The sequence below is a fragment of the Taudactylus pleione genome, unplaced genomic scaffold (genome assembly GCF_031769625.1).
Source record: "Taudactylus pleione unplaced genomic scaffold, aTauple2 ptg000549l, whole genome shotgun sequence".
In the NCBI taxonomy this organism is placed as follows: Eukaryota; Metazoa; Chordata; class Amphibia; order Anura; family Myobatrachidae; genus Taudactylus; species Taudactylus pleione.
Window position 1 is genome coordinate 268,875 of NW_028284951.1, and position 17,210 is coordinate 286,084.

Sequence of the window (17,210 nt, forward strand, 5' to 3'; positions counted from 1 at the left end):
CATTACCCCTTACCCCGTATCCTGGCTGTAATCACTGCAGTATATCATTACCCCTTACCCTGTATCCTGGCTGTAATCACTGCAGTATATCATTACCCCTTACCCCGTATCCTGGCTGTAATCACTGCAGTATATCATTACCCCTTACCCCGTATCCGGCTGTAATCACTGCAGTATATCATTACCCCGTATCCTGGCTGTAATCACTGCAGTATATCATTACCCCTTACCCCGTATCCTGGCTGTAACCACTGCAGTATATCATTACCCCGTATCCTGGCTGTAATCACTGCAGTATATCATTACCCCTTACCCTGGCTGTAATCACTGCAGTATATCATTACCCCTTACCCCGTATCCTGGCTGTAATCACTGCAGTATAACATTACCCCTTACCCTGTATCCTGGCTGTAATCACTGCAGTATATCATTACCCCTTACCCCGTATCCTGGCTGTAATCACTGCAGTATATCATTACCCCTTACCCCGTATCCTGGCTGTAATCACTGCAGTATATCATTACCCCGTATCCTGTATCCGGCTGTAATCACTGCAGTATATCATTACCCCGTATCCTGGCTGTAATCACTGCAGTATATCATTACCCCTTACCCCGTATCCTGGCTGTAACCACTGCAGTATATCATTACCCCGTATCCTGGCTGTAATCACTGCAGTATATCATTACCCCTTACCCTGGCTGTAATCACTGCAGTATATCATTACCCCTTACCCCGTATCCTGGCTGTAACCACTGCAGTATATCATTACCCCTCACCCCGTATCCTGGCTGTAACCACTGCAGTATATCATTACCCCTCACCCCGTATCCTGGCTGTAACCACTGCAGTATATCATTACCCCTTACCCCGTATCCTGGCTGTAATCACTGCAGTATATCATTACCCCTTACCCCGTATCCTGGCTGTAATCACTGCAGTATATCATTACCACGTATCCTGGCTGTAACCACTGCAGTATATCATCATTATCCCTTACCCCGTATCCTGGCTGTAATCACTGCAGTATATAATTACCCCTTACCCCGTATCCTGGCTGTAACCACTGCAGTATATCATTACCCCGTATCCTGGCTGTAATCACTGCAGTATATCATTACCCCTTACCCCGTATCCTGGCTGTAATCACTGCAGTATATCATTACCCCTTACCCTGTATCCTGGCTGTAATCACTGCAGTATATCATTACCCCTTACCCCGTATCCTGGCTGTAATCACTGCAGTATATCATTACCCCTTACCCCGTATCCTGGCTGTAATCACTGCAGTATATCATTACCCCGTATCCTGGCTGTAATCACTGCAGTATATCATTACCCCTTACCCCGTATCCTGGCTGTAACCACTGCAGTATATCATTACCCCTTACCCCGTATCCTGGCTGTAATCACTGCAGTATATAATTACCCCTTACCCCGTATCCTGGCTGTAACCACTGCAGTATATCATTACCCCTTACCCTGTAGCCTGGCTGTAATCACTGCAGTATATCATTACCCCGTATCCTGGCTGTAATCACTGCAGTATATCATTACCCCTTACCCTGTATCCTGGCTGTAATCACTGCAGTATATCATTACCCCGTATCCTGGCTGTAATCACTGCAGTATATCATTACCCCTTACCCCGTATCCTGGTTGTAATCACTGCAGTATATAATTACCACTTACCCTGTATCCTGGCTGTAATCACTGCAGTATATCATTACCCCTTACCCCGTATCCTGGCTGGAATCACTGCAGTATATCATTACCCCTTACCCCGTATCCTGGCTGGAATCACTGCAGTATATCATTACCCCTTACCCTGTATCCTGGCTGTAATCACTGCAGTATATCATTACCCCTTACCCTGTATCCTGGCTGTAATCACTGCAGTATATCATTACCCCTTACCCTGTATCCTGGCTGTAATCACTGCAGTATATCATTACCCCTTACCCTGTGTCCTGGCTGTAATCACTGCAGTATATTATTACCCCTTACCCTGTATCCTGGCTGTAATCACTGAAGTATATCATTACCCCTTACCCCGTATCCTGTCTGTAACCACTGCAGTATATAATTACCCCTTACCCTGTATCCTGGCTGTAATCACTGCAATATATCATTACCCCGTATCCTGGCTGTAATCACTGCAGTATATCATTACCCTGTATCCTGGCTGTAATCACTGCAGTATATCATTACCCCTTACCCTGTATCCTGGCTATAATCAATGCAGTATATCATTACCCCTTACCCCGTATCCTGGCTGTAATCACTTCAGTATATCATTACCCCTTACCCCGTATCCTGGCTATAATCAATGCAGTATATCATTACCCCTTACCCTGTATCCTGGCTGTAATCACTGCAGTATATCATTACCCCTTACCCTGTATCTTGGCTGTAATCACTGCAGTATATCATTAGCCCTTACCCTGTATCCTGGCTGTAATTACTGCAGTATATCATTACCCCTTACCCTGTATCCTGGCTGTAATCACTGCAGTATATCATTACCCTGTATCCTGGCTGTAATCACTGCAGTATATCATTACCCCTTACCCCTGTATTCTGGCTATAATCACTGCAGTATATCATTACCCCTTACCCTGTATCCTGGCTGTAATCACTGCAGTATATCATTACCCCTTACCCCGTATCCTGGCTGTAATCACTGCAGTATATCATTACCCCTTACCCCGTATCCTGGCTGTAATCACTGCAGTATATATCATTACCCCTTACCCTGTATCCTGGCTGTAATCACTGCAGTATATCATTACCCCTTACCCCGTATCCTGGCTGTAATCACTGCAGTATATATCATTACCCCTTACCCCGTATCCTGGCTGTAATCACTGCAGTATATATCATTACCCCTTACCCCGTATCCTGGCTGGTAATAACCTGTGCTACACATGAATTACAATGAATGCCACAACTACTGTTTGGATCTGGTTTGGATAATGACACTGCCTGATATGTCTGTCACACTCAGTAACTATGAAACAATAAAACCACTTCACACCCAGAACATCTGACAGATGAGGAATCCGCAGAGAAAATATTTCAGATTCTCAAACACGAAAAGTCATAAATTACAAAATGTTTCAAAGAATCATGTTTGAGTGTAAACGCCAAGAGGGGAGCAGATAAATCACATACTACACAAATATACGTCACTGCCCGACAAGCTGCAGCACAATTCGGTGCCCGGCCCTTAGTGGCCAGTTAGTGCCAGGTGCTGAAGTGGGTCAGTCCTCTGTCACAGATGTCTAACCAGTAACAGGCGGACTACTTTCTTATCCTGCACCTAAAGGGCCTGATTCTGCAGTCATATTCCCTGTAACGCAGACCCGGTAATCTGGACCTCATAACACTGACCCCCCTCATCCGGACCCCATAACGCTGACCTCCCTCATCCCGACCCCGTAACGCTGACCTCCCTCATCCTGACCCCGTAACGCTGACCTCCCTCATCCCGACCCCGTAACGCTGACTTCCCTCATCCCGACCCCGTAACGCTGACCTCCCTCATCCCGACCCCGTAACGCTGACATCCCTCATCCCGACCCCGTAACTCTGACCTCCCTCATCCAGACCCCATAACGCTGATCCCCACTCATCCATACCCCCGTAACGCTGATTCCCCCTCATCCAGACCCCGTAACGCTGATCCCCCCTCATCCCGACCCCATAACACTGATCCCCCCCTCATCCCGACCCCATAACACTGACTCCCTCATCCCGACCCTGTAACGCTGATTCCCCCTCATCCAGACCCCGTAACGCTGATTCCCCCTCATCCAGACCCCGTAACGCTGACCTCCCTCATCCCGACCCCGTAACACTGACCTCCCTCATCCCGACCCCGTAACACTGACCTCCCTCATCCCGACCCCGTAATGCTGACCTCCCTCATCCCGACCCCGTAATGCTGACCTCCCTCATCCAGACCCCGTAACGCTGATCCCCCCTCATCCATACCCCCGTAACGCTGATTCCCCCTCACCCCGACCCCGTAACACTGACCTCCCTCATCCCGACCCCGTAACTCTGACCTCCCTCATCCCGACCCCGTAACGCTGACCTCCCTCATCCAGACCCCATAACGCTGATCCCCCCTCATCCATACCCCCGTAACGCTGATTCCCCCTAATCCAGACCCCGTAACGCTGATCCCCCCTTTTCCCGACCCCATAACACTGATCCCCCCCTCATCCCGACCCCATAACACTGACTCCCTCATCCCGACCCTGTAACGCTGATTCCCCCTCATCCAGACCCCGTAACGCTGACCTCCCTCATCCCGACCCCGTAACATTGACCTCCCTCATCCCGACCCCGTAACACTGACCTCCCTCATCCCGACCCCGTAACACTGACCTCCCTCATCCCGACCCCGTAACACTGACCTCCCTCATCCCGACCCCGTAACACTGACCTCCCTCATCCCGACCCCGTAACTCTGACCTCCCTCATCCCGACCCCGTAACTCTGACCTCCCTCATCCCGACCCCGTAATGCTGACCTCCCTCATCCAGACCCCGTAACGCTGATCCCCCTCATCCATACCCCCGTAACGCTGATTCCCCCTCATCCCGACCCCGTAACACTGACCTCCCTCATCCCGACCCTGTAACGCTGACCTCGTCATACCAACGTTTTCCTTTATACACATTTTGCATCTTTTACATTGTTCTGTGAATGTGAACTTTGTGTTAGTTTATATGTTTTTCCTATCAGCTGGGAGGGTGACAGAACTCTCTCCTCTCTCCTGTGGAGTCTCTGGGAAACGGACAATGAAGGTTTAGTATGTGAGAATGAGTTGGGACTGGTGGGTGTGGCTGTGGGAGCAGGTGGGTGATGGGTAACTCTGGTCACTTAAGCTCAGGGTAGATCTTATTTCCCCTTTGCTCTAGGGACCTGGAAGTGACGTGAGTGAGGGCGGTAGTGCAGTTCCATGCCCATTACGGCCACCTAAAGAAGAAAGTTGTCCCTTCGCCACGCTTCGGGCTCGGTAGCTCGATACGCTCCCCACAAGATTATATTCCCCCTCTATGCCCACGTGGATGGTAGGGAATGACGTTGGACAGTAGCTGATGACGTCAGGGTCCTCTCCGCGAAGGGAATTTAGACATTACCTAAGCTCAGTGTGTACGGATGCGCACCAATATGATATTCGCTTTGTGTATGAGAGCGTTACCGGATCGGTGGCACTCATCAGTTAGTGTATACCTAGCTAGCTGTATGTATGTATGTAGGTGTCTAGCGTTCCCGCTAAGCTGTTTCAGCGGGGCACCGCGCCCTGCCCCATTTCTGAAGGGCAGAAAGCACCCTGCCCTCCAGCGCGGCGCCCCGCTGAAACAGCCTGCGGGTTCTGTCCTCCACCCGCAGTGTCCCGCGGGTGGGGAAAACGGCAGAGCAGCGGTCACCGTCGGTGAATGGATGCCGGGCGCATGCGCTTGGGGGCTGCCCGGCATATCTGTAAGTGCCGGGCCCACCCCCTAGAGTGACGAAAAGGAGACGCATCAGAGACACGCCCCCTTTTCATTGGCCACACCCCTTTTCGGGCTTTGTGTGTTTTCTCCATGTAGGCACCACTTGTGCTCCCTACTGCAGATACACTGAAGGCTATGGGTTATAGGGATTATAGGACCCAGCAACTACACACACACAGGCCGATGAAATATGCGCTACGTATGAATATGTTGTGAACACAGCGTGTCCGATGCGTTATTACATGTATGAGTGCAGGTGTGTGCACTGGATTAAACGTGCCCCTAATCTAGACTTTACGCCTCCCCCCCCCCCTCCTAACAACTCAATGACTCAGTCCAGCAGGACAATAATAACACCGTTCCGACCATCAGAACAAAGCCAGGAAACTGATCTAATCTGGAGGGAAACGTCTTGAGCAGATTTCTGCTTTGTCTCTGTGTAGAATCAGCTGCACAATTTCCATCCGGAGAGAGAGACAGACGAGTTATGGGGGAGACAAATTAAACCTTGGAGAGAGATATAGTGAAGAAGTTTCCCCCAGCAACCAATCCGCTCCTAGCTGTCACTTTATAGACTGTGCTGAGTTAATGACCGTTAGAAGCAGGTTGGTTGCTATGGGTAACTTCTCCACTCTCGGATTAATGACCGTTAGAAGCAGGTTGGTTGCTATGGGTAACTTCTCCACTCTCGGATTAATGACCGTTAGAAGCGGGTTGGTTGCTATGGGTAACTTCTCCACTTGCGCTCTCTCTCTCTGAGGATTGATGTATCTCTCCCTATATGTCACCTCAGACCCCGTTATTATTGCTCAGTTGCGGGGATAACCCTCTGCCGCCTGCGTTCTGGGCGCACGCGTTTACAGTTGGGCGTCACCCTCTATTATATGCTTTAAAACCTGGACCGTTAAGGTGCCTTGAGGACCGGGTTTGGGAACCCAGAGAGAGATTAAATCCAGATTTTGGACCTGATTCAGAGCCGCTCGTAAACGGCCGCTCGTTCGCTATGAGCGATGTTCGCACAACTGCACATGCGTATGGGTCGAAATGCGCATGCGCAAACCAGTCATTGCGGTCGGAAATCGTGCGCTCGCAAAACAGCGAGGGGCTGCTAATGTGATTGACAGAATGTACCGTTTGTGGGTGGTAACGGCAAGGTGCTTGAAAACGAGGGAGTGGAGATCCGAACGCAGGCGTGCCTAACGGTAAAAAGGGCGTTTAATGGGAGTGCATAATTAGTAAAGGAGCGTCATCGACCACGTCCCTTGGTTGTCTTTTAGCCTGAACTGCTCGCAGTGATAGCGGTAAGAAAAACCTACCACAAGCACTGTGAGCAGTTCAGATGCCTTTCGATTAATCTAATAAATACCGGAGATGACGTGTGATGCAAACGGCAAAGGGGCGTATTTACAAAATAGCGAGCGCATTTTTTGATCGCTTGCTCAGACATAGACGCGTCAACAAACCGCAAAGAGCGAGCGCTCAATTTAAATAGCCGGCCCCTTTTTTGGAACAACAAATATCGTCCGGCTCTGAATCAGGCCCGTTGCAACCAATAAGCTTCTAACTGTCACTTTATAGCCTGCGCTAGATAAATGATTTGGTTGCTATGGGCAAATTCTTCACTTTATCGCTCTGGAAGACGTCACACAGTACATCTACCCTCTGGCGAGATGCTCTGCGGCTTAAACGGGTCTATGCAGTGTATGAATGGAGTTTGCGAAGCTCTGCAGACAATGAAAGAAAGAGACCTCTTAATCTGCTGCAGCTTAATGATTACACAGGGAGGGAGGGAGAGAGGGAGCGCCCCCTCCCCAATTACTTCTCTCCTTTCATCTACTTTACTCCCTCTACTCCTCAAACAGAGATTTCTGGCTCCTTGGTTGTGTCAGGGCAGGGGGTGATTAGCAAAGCCGATCTCACGCCTCCCTCCTCATTCCGCAACACCTGGCTGAGGGTTCACTACCTGGTCCCAGCATGACCTGAGAGGAAAGCTCATTGCCACCTACCCAGGAGCAGGAATGCTCCCTATAGTTCAGCTGTCGGCCCGGCGGGGACACCAAAGGTCATATAGCAGTGCGAAGTTTAACAAGAAAAAAGGTTAAAGTGCAAGCTCTTGGAGCAAGGAGACCCTGTGTCTGGCAGATTTTACCATGAGGCAATACCCACAAATAACATGCTGCATCCATGGCCAACTACAGAATTCAGCCTTTACAGAGCCACTAAGTCACCACAGGAACGGAAAAAAAATAAAATTAAATCAACAGACATGATCTACATTATAGACAGTGTATAGGAAGAGACAGTTGTGAGATAATAGAGACCGCGCTGTGACAGTAATTATTAGAGTAGCTGCGATATAGGAACACATCCCGCTGTATCCTATAATGGTGCTAACACAGGGCCTGATTCAGAGCCGGACGCTATTTGCGGACGCTCGTTCCGAAAAAGGGGCCTTGATATTTAAATTGATGCGCTCGCTCTTTGCGGTCTGTGGACGCCTCTATGTCTGAGCGAGCGTCCGAAAAATGCGCTCGCTATTTTGTAAAGACGCCCCCTGGCCGCTCGCATCATACGTCATCTCCGCTATTTATTAGATTAATCGGGAACATCGAAAGGCGTCTGAACTGCTCGCAGTGCTTGTGGTAGGTTTTACTTCCCGCAATCACTGCGAGCAGTTCAGGCTAAAAGACAACCAAGTGACGTGGTCGATGACGCTGCTTTGTTAAGTATGCACACCCATTAAACGCCCGTTTTGACCGTTTGGCACGCCTGCGTTCGGATCTCCACTTCCCGTTTTCAAGCACCTTACCGTTACCACCCACAAACGCCTCATTCTGTCAATCAAATTAGCAGGCCCTCGCTGTTTTACGAGCGTACGATTTCCGAACGCAATGACTGGTTGGCACATGCGCATTACGACCCATACGCATGCGCAGATGTGCGAACATCGCACGGAGCGAACGATCGGCCGCTTACGAGCGGCTCTGAATCAGGCCCACAGTCCCTTACTGATCTATAATCAGCTACACAGCAGCGAACGGACATTCAGAGAGGTAAACTAGCACATGCTATGCTGGGACTTGTAGTACCACGACAGCTGGATAAGCGCTGCCTACTTCTAGCTGATACTATTTAAATTGACGGAAGCGCCAATCTCCGGGGCAGGAGCAATACGAACTCCGCAGCTGTTGGGGGGGGTTTCAGAGTGACACAATAACAGGATCTGGGACGGACAAGAGATATAACATGTACCCCGCCATATACACACATTGTCCCCTCTCTGGCAGGATCTGTGGAATTCACAGCCAGCTATTTATATGCTCATGTTATTCCGAGACACAAATATTCCACCGAGAGGGGTCACATTTTAAATCCGTAATGTGGATGAAACAGCCTGTACATAGATACCAATCAGCCTGAAATCGGTCACTAGGAATGCCCCGTCCCCAGGAGGAATCATGGCACACAGAATCAGAGCAATGACATCGCTGCTGATTGCAAGCTCACATGCCAAACTTACAAAGTATAGCTTGAGTGCTTCAGTGGTCAGATCTCCCTCTCTTAGCAAAGATCCCACAGGATAGAGGAGTTTGGTATTGGGAAATACTGGCACCCGGGATGCCGCCTGTCAATAGAACGACAGCGACATCCCGATGCTGGCAATCCCGACATGGGCACAGTAAGTACTGTAACCTTGCCCTGTTCACCCCCTAACCCTCCTTTCCTGTATCCCAACACTAACCCTCCCTACCCCGCACCCAAACCCTCCAGGGTTAGTTAACCCTTCCTCCTTAGCCCTGTCCACAGCCTAACCGTAACCCTAACTCCCCCCGTGGTGCCTAAACCTTACCCTCCCCCCCGGTAGCTAACAGCTAGCCCACCCCACCCTATACTTAAGATGGGGATGCCAGCTGTCGGCACTCTGGCGTCGGCATCTCCAATCGTGACGGCATTCCGGCACCAGTCTTATGGTTTATTAACTACATCCCGGATAGAGAGACTGCACCATCTGTCACCCCTGTGTTTTTACATATCAGGACGTAATTAACAATAATCGGTACTTCCTCATCTCTGCGGCCTCCTGCTGGAGGCGCTGGGTACGCTACTTACGTATCCTCACTAGTCAGTGAAGATACGTAAGTAGCGTAAAGATGACGAAATACCATTCGGCTTCGCTCGCCACATGGATATATTCCCCCTCCATACCCACTTGGATGGTGGGTATGGAGGGGGAATATATCCATGGACATTGGACACTGGCTGATCTTTACGCTACTTACGTATCTTCAAAGACTAGTGAAGATACGTAAGTAGCGTAACCAGCGCCTCCAGCAGGGGGCCGCAATGATGAGGAAGTACCCAATAATCTACTCCTCACTGGGGGCAATTCAATTGATTTTTTGGGTGTGCTAATTAATGAGCGCCCACATTGCTATTCAAATGTCTGGGCCCTCATTAATTATCGCCCTCTTCACCGACTAAAAGACGAGGTTTAGCTGTCTAAAAACGGCTAAACCCGTCTTAATTCTTGGTTAGGGCAAGCTATCTGCGGTTAGCGCGCCCTAACCAGGGTGTTTTAGTCACATTTCTGCTCGCGCACTCCTGAGTGCGTGCAGAAATGCTGGCGCCGGCTATCGCAACCCGACAGAGCAACAATTGAATTGCTCTTACGGGCGTCTAAAAAAAAAAAAAAAAAGCCGCCGGCAGAACAATTGAATCGCCCCCACTGAGTCCTAAAATGTAATACACCTACTATCTATCGTGTGACAAATAACGGATTATACTTTGCAATTGTTTATTCAAACGATATATAATCCCCCTCGTGTGATGAATTAAGTCCATGAATCAGTCACCAGTAGGCCCAACTATAGCAGCTGGGAATGTAATTTGCTGCAGGAGTTTATCAGTCTTTTACACTGCATCAGAGGAATTTGGGACCACTCCTCTGTATAATACCTCCTTAGATCGTTGATAAATCAGAGCATTCCGTTTATACTCCACTCATCAGCCCCCTCCCCTCCTCCAGAGGCAGTTTACACTGGTGACCTGTGATGGATCACCGGATTGCGGAGGAGAGAGCATTTAACAATTAGATTGTAATGGAGCTTTAAGGTGCATACACACACAACGATTTTGTTACCAACGATTTTATGAACGATTTTCTGTCAGATTTTTTAAAGTGTAATGAACGATTTTTATGAACTACAAACGATTTTTGCATATTCCCTTAATGAAAATCGTTCAGTTGACAAGTCTGACTGAACTACAAACTACAAACGTGAACGCGCATGAACGATAATCGTTCATCATTTGACTCAGAAAGGGAACGATTTTTTTTCAAACGATTATCGTTAAACAATATCGTTTAACGATTATCGGTCAAAAAATCGTTGTGTGTGTATGCAGCTTTAGAGCCGTATTCAATTTGAGCCGTGCCGCGATACTTTTTCGCGTCCCGGACTTTTCGCCTACATCGCATGTTTTGCAGGCGGAAAAGTATCGCGCGCGTGCCCACTTATTCCCGTATTCAATTTGAAAGTACGCGAAAACGGGACCCGGCGAAATTTAAACAGGCGGAAAGTCCTGTCAGATTTGAGGAAATCAGCCTGACTCCCCCCAAAAGATGCTCTGACATGGGGGTTAGCTATGGTTACCCCCGATTTGGCTTGCTAAAGGTATTTGGTGTTTTTAAAACGGGCTCAATAGCTGCTAAATAGCATTTTTGTATAAGTGGTGCAGAATAGTATTCAGGAGTATTTTTTCCAGAAAATAACTTATCCCAGAAAATTTGGGGTACTTGAAAATGGGGGTCAACATATTTAACAGTTGCTAAAGTGAAAAAAAATCGTGAAAAATCCACCTGCCGCAAGCACCTGCAATCAAAGAAACACATAGGGCATACTTGGGGACCCCCCCAGAGTCAAGGTTGCTAGTTTGAAACTTTGTCCCCCAACTTTATTTTTTCGCCCCCAAATTCAAAGTCATTTTTTGGGGTGTCCTAAGTCAAATTGAATACGGGGTAAAAGCAAAACAGGCGAAAATTATGTCATCGGCGAAAAAGTATCGCGGATCTGGACTTTTTGCCTCAAATTGAATACGGGCCATAGTGTCCTAACACGGCATATTACTGGGGTTGAGGTCTAAACTTTAACTTGCTCATTAAAATTGTTTTTTTTTTTGTTTTGTGGCTATTAAGTTGTAGATTTTCTGTTGCGCATAAGATCATTGTCCCGTCGCATCATCCCATTTAGGCAGAGCTTCACTCGGCCTCATATGTTCCTCTAGAATGAAGAGAAGGCCAACGGTGGACTCGGTGATTGTAAAGCATCCCGGGGATTTCTACTCGCTACCCTCCCACGAAAGCCAAGACTGGGTCAGTTGTCACACTCAAACTTCTTTCATGTTTAGCCAGTAGACGGAGGCCGGTACATTCCCAGATGTAACTTGTGGAGTTTTTTGGACCATGGTCTTTGGGAGAGTCTGCCGGGACGTCCTCTCTTGGGAAGATCTGCAGTGATCAGGGGGCCTGATTCAGAGCCGGACGCTATTTGCGCTCACTCGTTCATAAAAAGGGGGTGGCTATTTAAATTGACCGTTCGCTCTTTGCGGTCTGTTGACGCCTCCATGTCTGAACGAGCGAACAAAACATGCGGTCGTAATTTTGAAAAAAACGCCCCCTGGCCACTCGCATCATACGTCATCTCCGCTATTTATTAGATTAATCGAGTACATCGAAAGGCGAATGAACTGCTCGCTATTCTTGTGGTTGCATTTTCCTACCGCAATCATGCGAGCAGTTCTGGCTAAAAGACAACCAAGTGACGTGGTCAATGACGCTGCTTTGTTTATTATGCACACCCTTGAAACGCCCGTTTTGACCTTTTGGCACGCCTGCGTTCTGTTCTCCACTCGCCGTTTTCAAGCACCTTCCCCTGTTACCACCCACACACGCCTCATCCTGTCACTCAAAATAGCAGGCATTCGCTATTTTGCGAGCACGCGATTTTTGGCCGCACTGACTGGTTCGTGCATGCATACTAAAACCCGTACGCATGCGCAGTTGTGCGAACATCGCTCGGAGCTTACGAGCGGCTCTGAATCAGGCCCAGTGTACCCCCTTTTGTAAATAATCTTTGCGCCTGCAGAAAGATGGTCTTCCGATGGTTTGGAAATGTCCTTATTACCAGGATAGGGAGCAGCGGTCCTGGAGACCATTACAGATGTCTTCTCCTTGGCATGAAGCCAACACATACCTGAACGCTAAAGGTTCCGATATAGAGGTAGGGACTATCGATGATCAAACAATATAGTGCGCCTAATCGGCAGCACCTGGCGCACATTACACCTTACACGTGTAAGCAGGAAGGGTGCACCTTTTTGTTTTTACACCTCTTCTTCATGTCAGTGTATTCGTTGTTGAATAAATGACGACCAAGCTAAATAGGTTATGTTACACTCACATTTTATGGCTCGGTAAGGATGAGATGATTGTTAATGATGGATGGCCTGTCGTGTGCTGACAGAGGGTGCACTTTCACATGCCTGTGTATTGTTATGTGTTCTCAGTACCTGTGATTGAGCGACATATGATGCGTGTGACCCGGAGGTTCATATAGATTACACAGTCTGAATAACAGCAACACACGTAAACGTCCTACAAACCGCAATAGTCGGGGACGGAGATACTGTGAGGTCAGCGCAAAATTTGAGATAGGAAGTGTCTCGGATTAATTCGCCAATAATCACACATTCTAATCAATTTCTTCTGAGAATGACCCGTATAACGAACGGCTCATACGGAAAACTGCCTTTTCCCATAATTACCTATTTTTAATACAGTATATGACATTTTGTGTCACCCACATGCCAGGCTGGTAACCCTAAGTGACCTCTGGGCACACGGCTGTAGGTTTTACATGTGTAATTGGTAGAAGGCAGGAAAGAGTTTGAGGGCTAAAGACATGAAGGCACCAGAGCCCTGAATAACCGGCCGTATGAAATGACACAACTATTTATACTACATAGAGGAATTCTACATACAGAACAACAACAGGGCCTGTCCATCACAGACGTGTGCATGACCAGGTATGTGCCATGTATGTATTCTATGCTACCCTGCCCACAGACGTGTGTGTGTGACCAGGCATTGCATGTAGGTATTCTACACGTCCCCACCCACAGAAATGCGTATAACATGTATGGATGGATGTACGGGTAGGAAACATTACTACCCTCTATATAATCACACTTTATGTTGTACGCTGTTATAAACAGGGAGCTCTGTACATTTCACATTTACATGACAGACTATCTCAGAGACATAGGGAGCAGTCAGAGGTAAGTGTCTCAGACATAGGGAGCAGTCAGAGGTAAGTGTCTCAGAGATATAGGGAGCAGTCAGAGGTAAGTGTCTCAGACATAGGGAGCAGTCAGAGGTAAGTGTCTCAGAGACACAGGGAGCAGTCAGAGGTAAGTGTCTCAGAGACACAGGGAGCAGTCAGAAGTGTCTCAGACATAGGGAGCAGTCAGAAGTAAGTGTCTCAGACATAGGGAGCAGTCAGAGGTAAGTGTCTCAGACATAGGGAGCAGTCAGAGGTAAGTGTCTCAGAGACATAGGGAGCAGTCAGAAGTGTCTCAGAGACACAGGTAGCAGTCAGAAGTAAGTGTCTCAGACATAGGGAGCAGTCAGAGGTAAGTGTCTCAGACATAGGGAGCAGTCAGAAGTAAGTTTCTCAGACATAGGGAGCAGTCAGAGGTAAGTTTCTCAGAGACATAGGGAGCAGTCAGAGGTAAGTGTCTCAGAGATAGGGAGCAGTCAGAGGTAAGTGTCTCAGACATAGGGAGCAGTCAGAGGTAAGTGTCTCAGACATAGGGAGCAGTCAGAGGTAAGTGTCTCAGAGACATAGGGAGCAGTCAGAAGTAAGTTTCTCAGACATAGGGAGCAGTCAGAGGTAAGTTTCTCATATATAGGGAGCAGTCAGAGGTAAGTGTCTCAGAGATATAGGGAGCAGTCAGAGGTAAGTGTCTCAGAGATATAGGGAGCAGTCAGAGGTAAGTGTCTCAGAGATATAGGGAGCAGTCAGAGGTAAGTGTCTCAGAGATATAGGGAGCAGTCAGAGGTAAGTGTCTCAGATATAGGGAGCAGTCAGAAGTAAGTGTCTCAGTGAGCAGTCAGAGGTAAGTGTCTCAGATATAGGGAGCAGTCAGAGGTAAGTGTCTCAGATATAGGGAGCAGTCAGAGGTAAGTGTCTCAGAGATATAGGGAGCAGTCAGAGGTAAGTGTCTCAGATATAGGGAGCAGTCAGAGGTAAGTGTCTCAGATATAGGGAGCAGTCAGAGGTAAGTGTCTCAGATATAGGGAGCAGTCAGAAGTAAGTGTCTCAGATATAGGGAGCAGTCAGAGGTAAGTGTCTCAGATATAGGGAGCAGTCAGAGGTAAGTGTCTCAGATATAGGGAGCAGTCAGAAGTAAGTGTCTCAGAGATATAGGGAGCAGTCAGAGGTAAGTGTCTCAGATATAGGGAGCAGTCAGAGGTAAGTGTCTCAGATATAGGGAGCAGTCAGAGGTAAGTGTCTCAGAGATATAGGGAGCAGTCAGAGGTAAGTGTCTCAGATATAGGGAGCAGTCAGAGGTAAGTGTCTCAGATATAGGGAGCAGTCAGAGGTAAGTGTCTCAGATATAGGGAGCAGTCAGAAGTAAGTGTCTCAGATATAGGGAGCAGTCAGAGGTAAGTGTCTCAGAGATATAGGGAGCAGTCAGAGGTAAGTGTCTCAGATATAGGGAGCAGTCAGAGGTAAGTGTCTCAGATATAGGGAGCAGTCAGAGGTAAGTGTCTCAGATATAGGGAGCAGTCAGAAGTAAGTGTCTCAGATATAGGGAGCAGTCAGAGGTAAGTGTCTCAGATATAGGGAGCAGTCAGAGGTAAGTGTCTCAGATATAGGGAGCAGTCAGAGGTAAGTGTCTCAGAGATATAGGGAGCAGTCAGAGGTAAGTGTCTCAGATATAGGGAGCAGTCAGAGGTAAGTGTCTCAGATATAGGGAGCAGTCAGAGGTAAGTGTCTCAGTGAGCAGTCAGAGGATAGTGTCTGAGACATAGGGGCAATCAGAGTAATAGTGAGCAGTCAGAGGAAAGTATCCGAGACAGTCTCAGAATAATAGGGAGCAGTCAGGGTTTTGGAGACATAGGGAGCAATCAGAGGCCGGTGGGTGACAGGTTTGGGATGCAGTATATTCCATTATATGTATAAGGGACACATACGGGGAAGCAGAGACAGTGACCGACCTGAAACAGCAGCAGCAGCGCCAGTCCCGGGATCCCCGGCCTCCTGTGTCCCATCCTGGGGCTCCTGTAACGTCCACTCCCCGAGGAAAGCCCTGAGCTGAGCGGAATCCCCTGGCATCCACAGCACAGCTCCCACCCTGCAGCCACTTCCTCCCCGCACTCTGCACACTGGTGACTGCTCCCAGTAATCCCAGCCCGAGCCTGCCTGCTGCTGGAATGTGACAGGAGGGGGAGGAACCGACTGCTGGAGTCTAATAACTACTGCGGCTCCTCTCTGACACCACCAGGCTCAGGCCGGAGCCTTATTCCTCCATGCTCCTCATTCATACTCCTTATCCCCTCTCCCCACACACCAAATTCATACCCCCCCCCCAACACACATACACCAAATTCATACTCCTTATCCCCCCTCCTATTCATACCCCTTATTCTATACAGTGCATGCTCCTTATCCCCCCTCCTATTCATACCCCTTATTCTATACAGTGCATGTTCCTTATCCCCCCTACCATTCATACTCCTTATCCCCCCTCCTATTCATACCCCTTATTCTATACAGTGCATGCTCCTTATCCCCCCTACCAAATTCATACTCCTTATCCCCCCTCCTATTCATACCCCTGATTCTATACAGTGCATGCTCCTTATCCCCCCCACACACACCAAATTCATACTCCTTATCCCCCCACACACACCAAATTCATACTCCTTATCCCCCCACACACACCAAATTCATACTCCTTATCCCCCCTCCTATTCATACCCCTGATTCTATACAGTGCATGCTCCTTATCCCCCCCACACACACCAAATTCATACTCCTTATCCCCCCACACACACCAAATTCATACTCCTTATCCCCCCACACACACCAAATTCATACTCCTTATCCCCCCTCCTATTCATACTCCTTACCCCCCCACACACACACACACCAAATTCATGCTCCTTATCCCCCCTCCCATTCATACTCCTTATCCCCCCACACACCAAATTCATACTCCTTATCCCCCCACTTATTCATACTTCTTATTAATCTTCTATATAGTGCATGCTCCTTATCCCCCCTCCTATTCATACTCCTTATCCCCCCCACACACACACACCAAATTCATGCTCCTTATCCCCCCTCCCATTCATACTCCTTATCCCCCCACACACCAAATTCATACTCCTTATCCCCCCACTTATTCATACTTCTTATTAATCTTCTATATAGTGCATGCTCCTTATCCCCCCTCCCATTCATACTCCTTATCCCCCCCACACACACACACCAAATTCATACTCCTTATCCCCCCTCCTATTCATACCCCTTATTCTATACAGTGCATGCTCCTTATCCCCCCTACCATTCATACTCCTTATCCCCCCTCCTATTCATACCCCTTATTCTATACAGTGCATGCTCCTTATCC

At 48.4% G+C, this 17,210-nt stretch overlaps 1 protein-coding gene across 11 annotated transcripts in view; it reads right to left on the minus strand.

Moving 5' to 3' along the window:
- HSPG2 (heparan sulfate proteoglycan 2) overlaps positions 1 to 16,017 on the minus strand; it is a 252,398-nt gene extending 236,381 nt beyond the window's left edge. For 6 of the 11 annotated variants that reach the window (XM_088451465.1, XM_088451463.1, XM_088451461.1 and 3 more), the window contains exon 1: positions 15,793 to 16,016. In XM_088451465.1, the coding sequence (XP_088307591.1) occupies positions 15,793 to 15,846 (54 nt within the window). In that variant the 5' untranslated portion in view covers positions 15,847 to 16,016. Of the gene's footprint in view, positions 1 to 15,792 lie in introns of all 11 variants that reach the window. The other 5 variants (XM_088451458.1, XM_088451462.1, XM_088451457.1 and 2 more) reach the window with 3 other exon arrangements.
- Between the last annotated feature and the right edge of the window lie 1,193 nt (positions 16,018 to 17,210).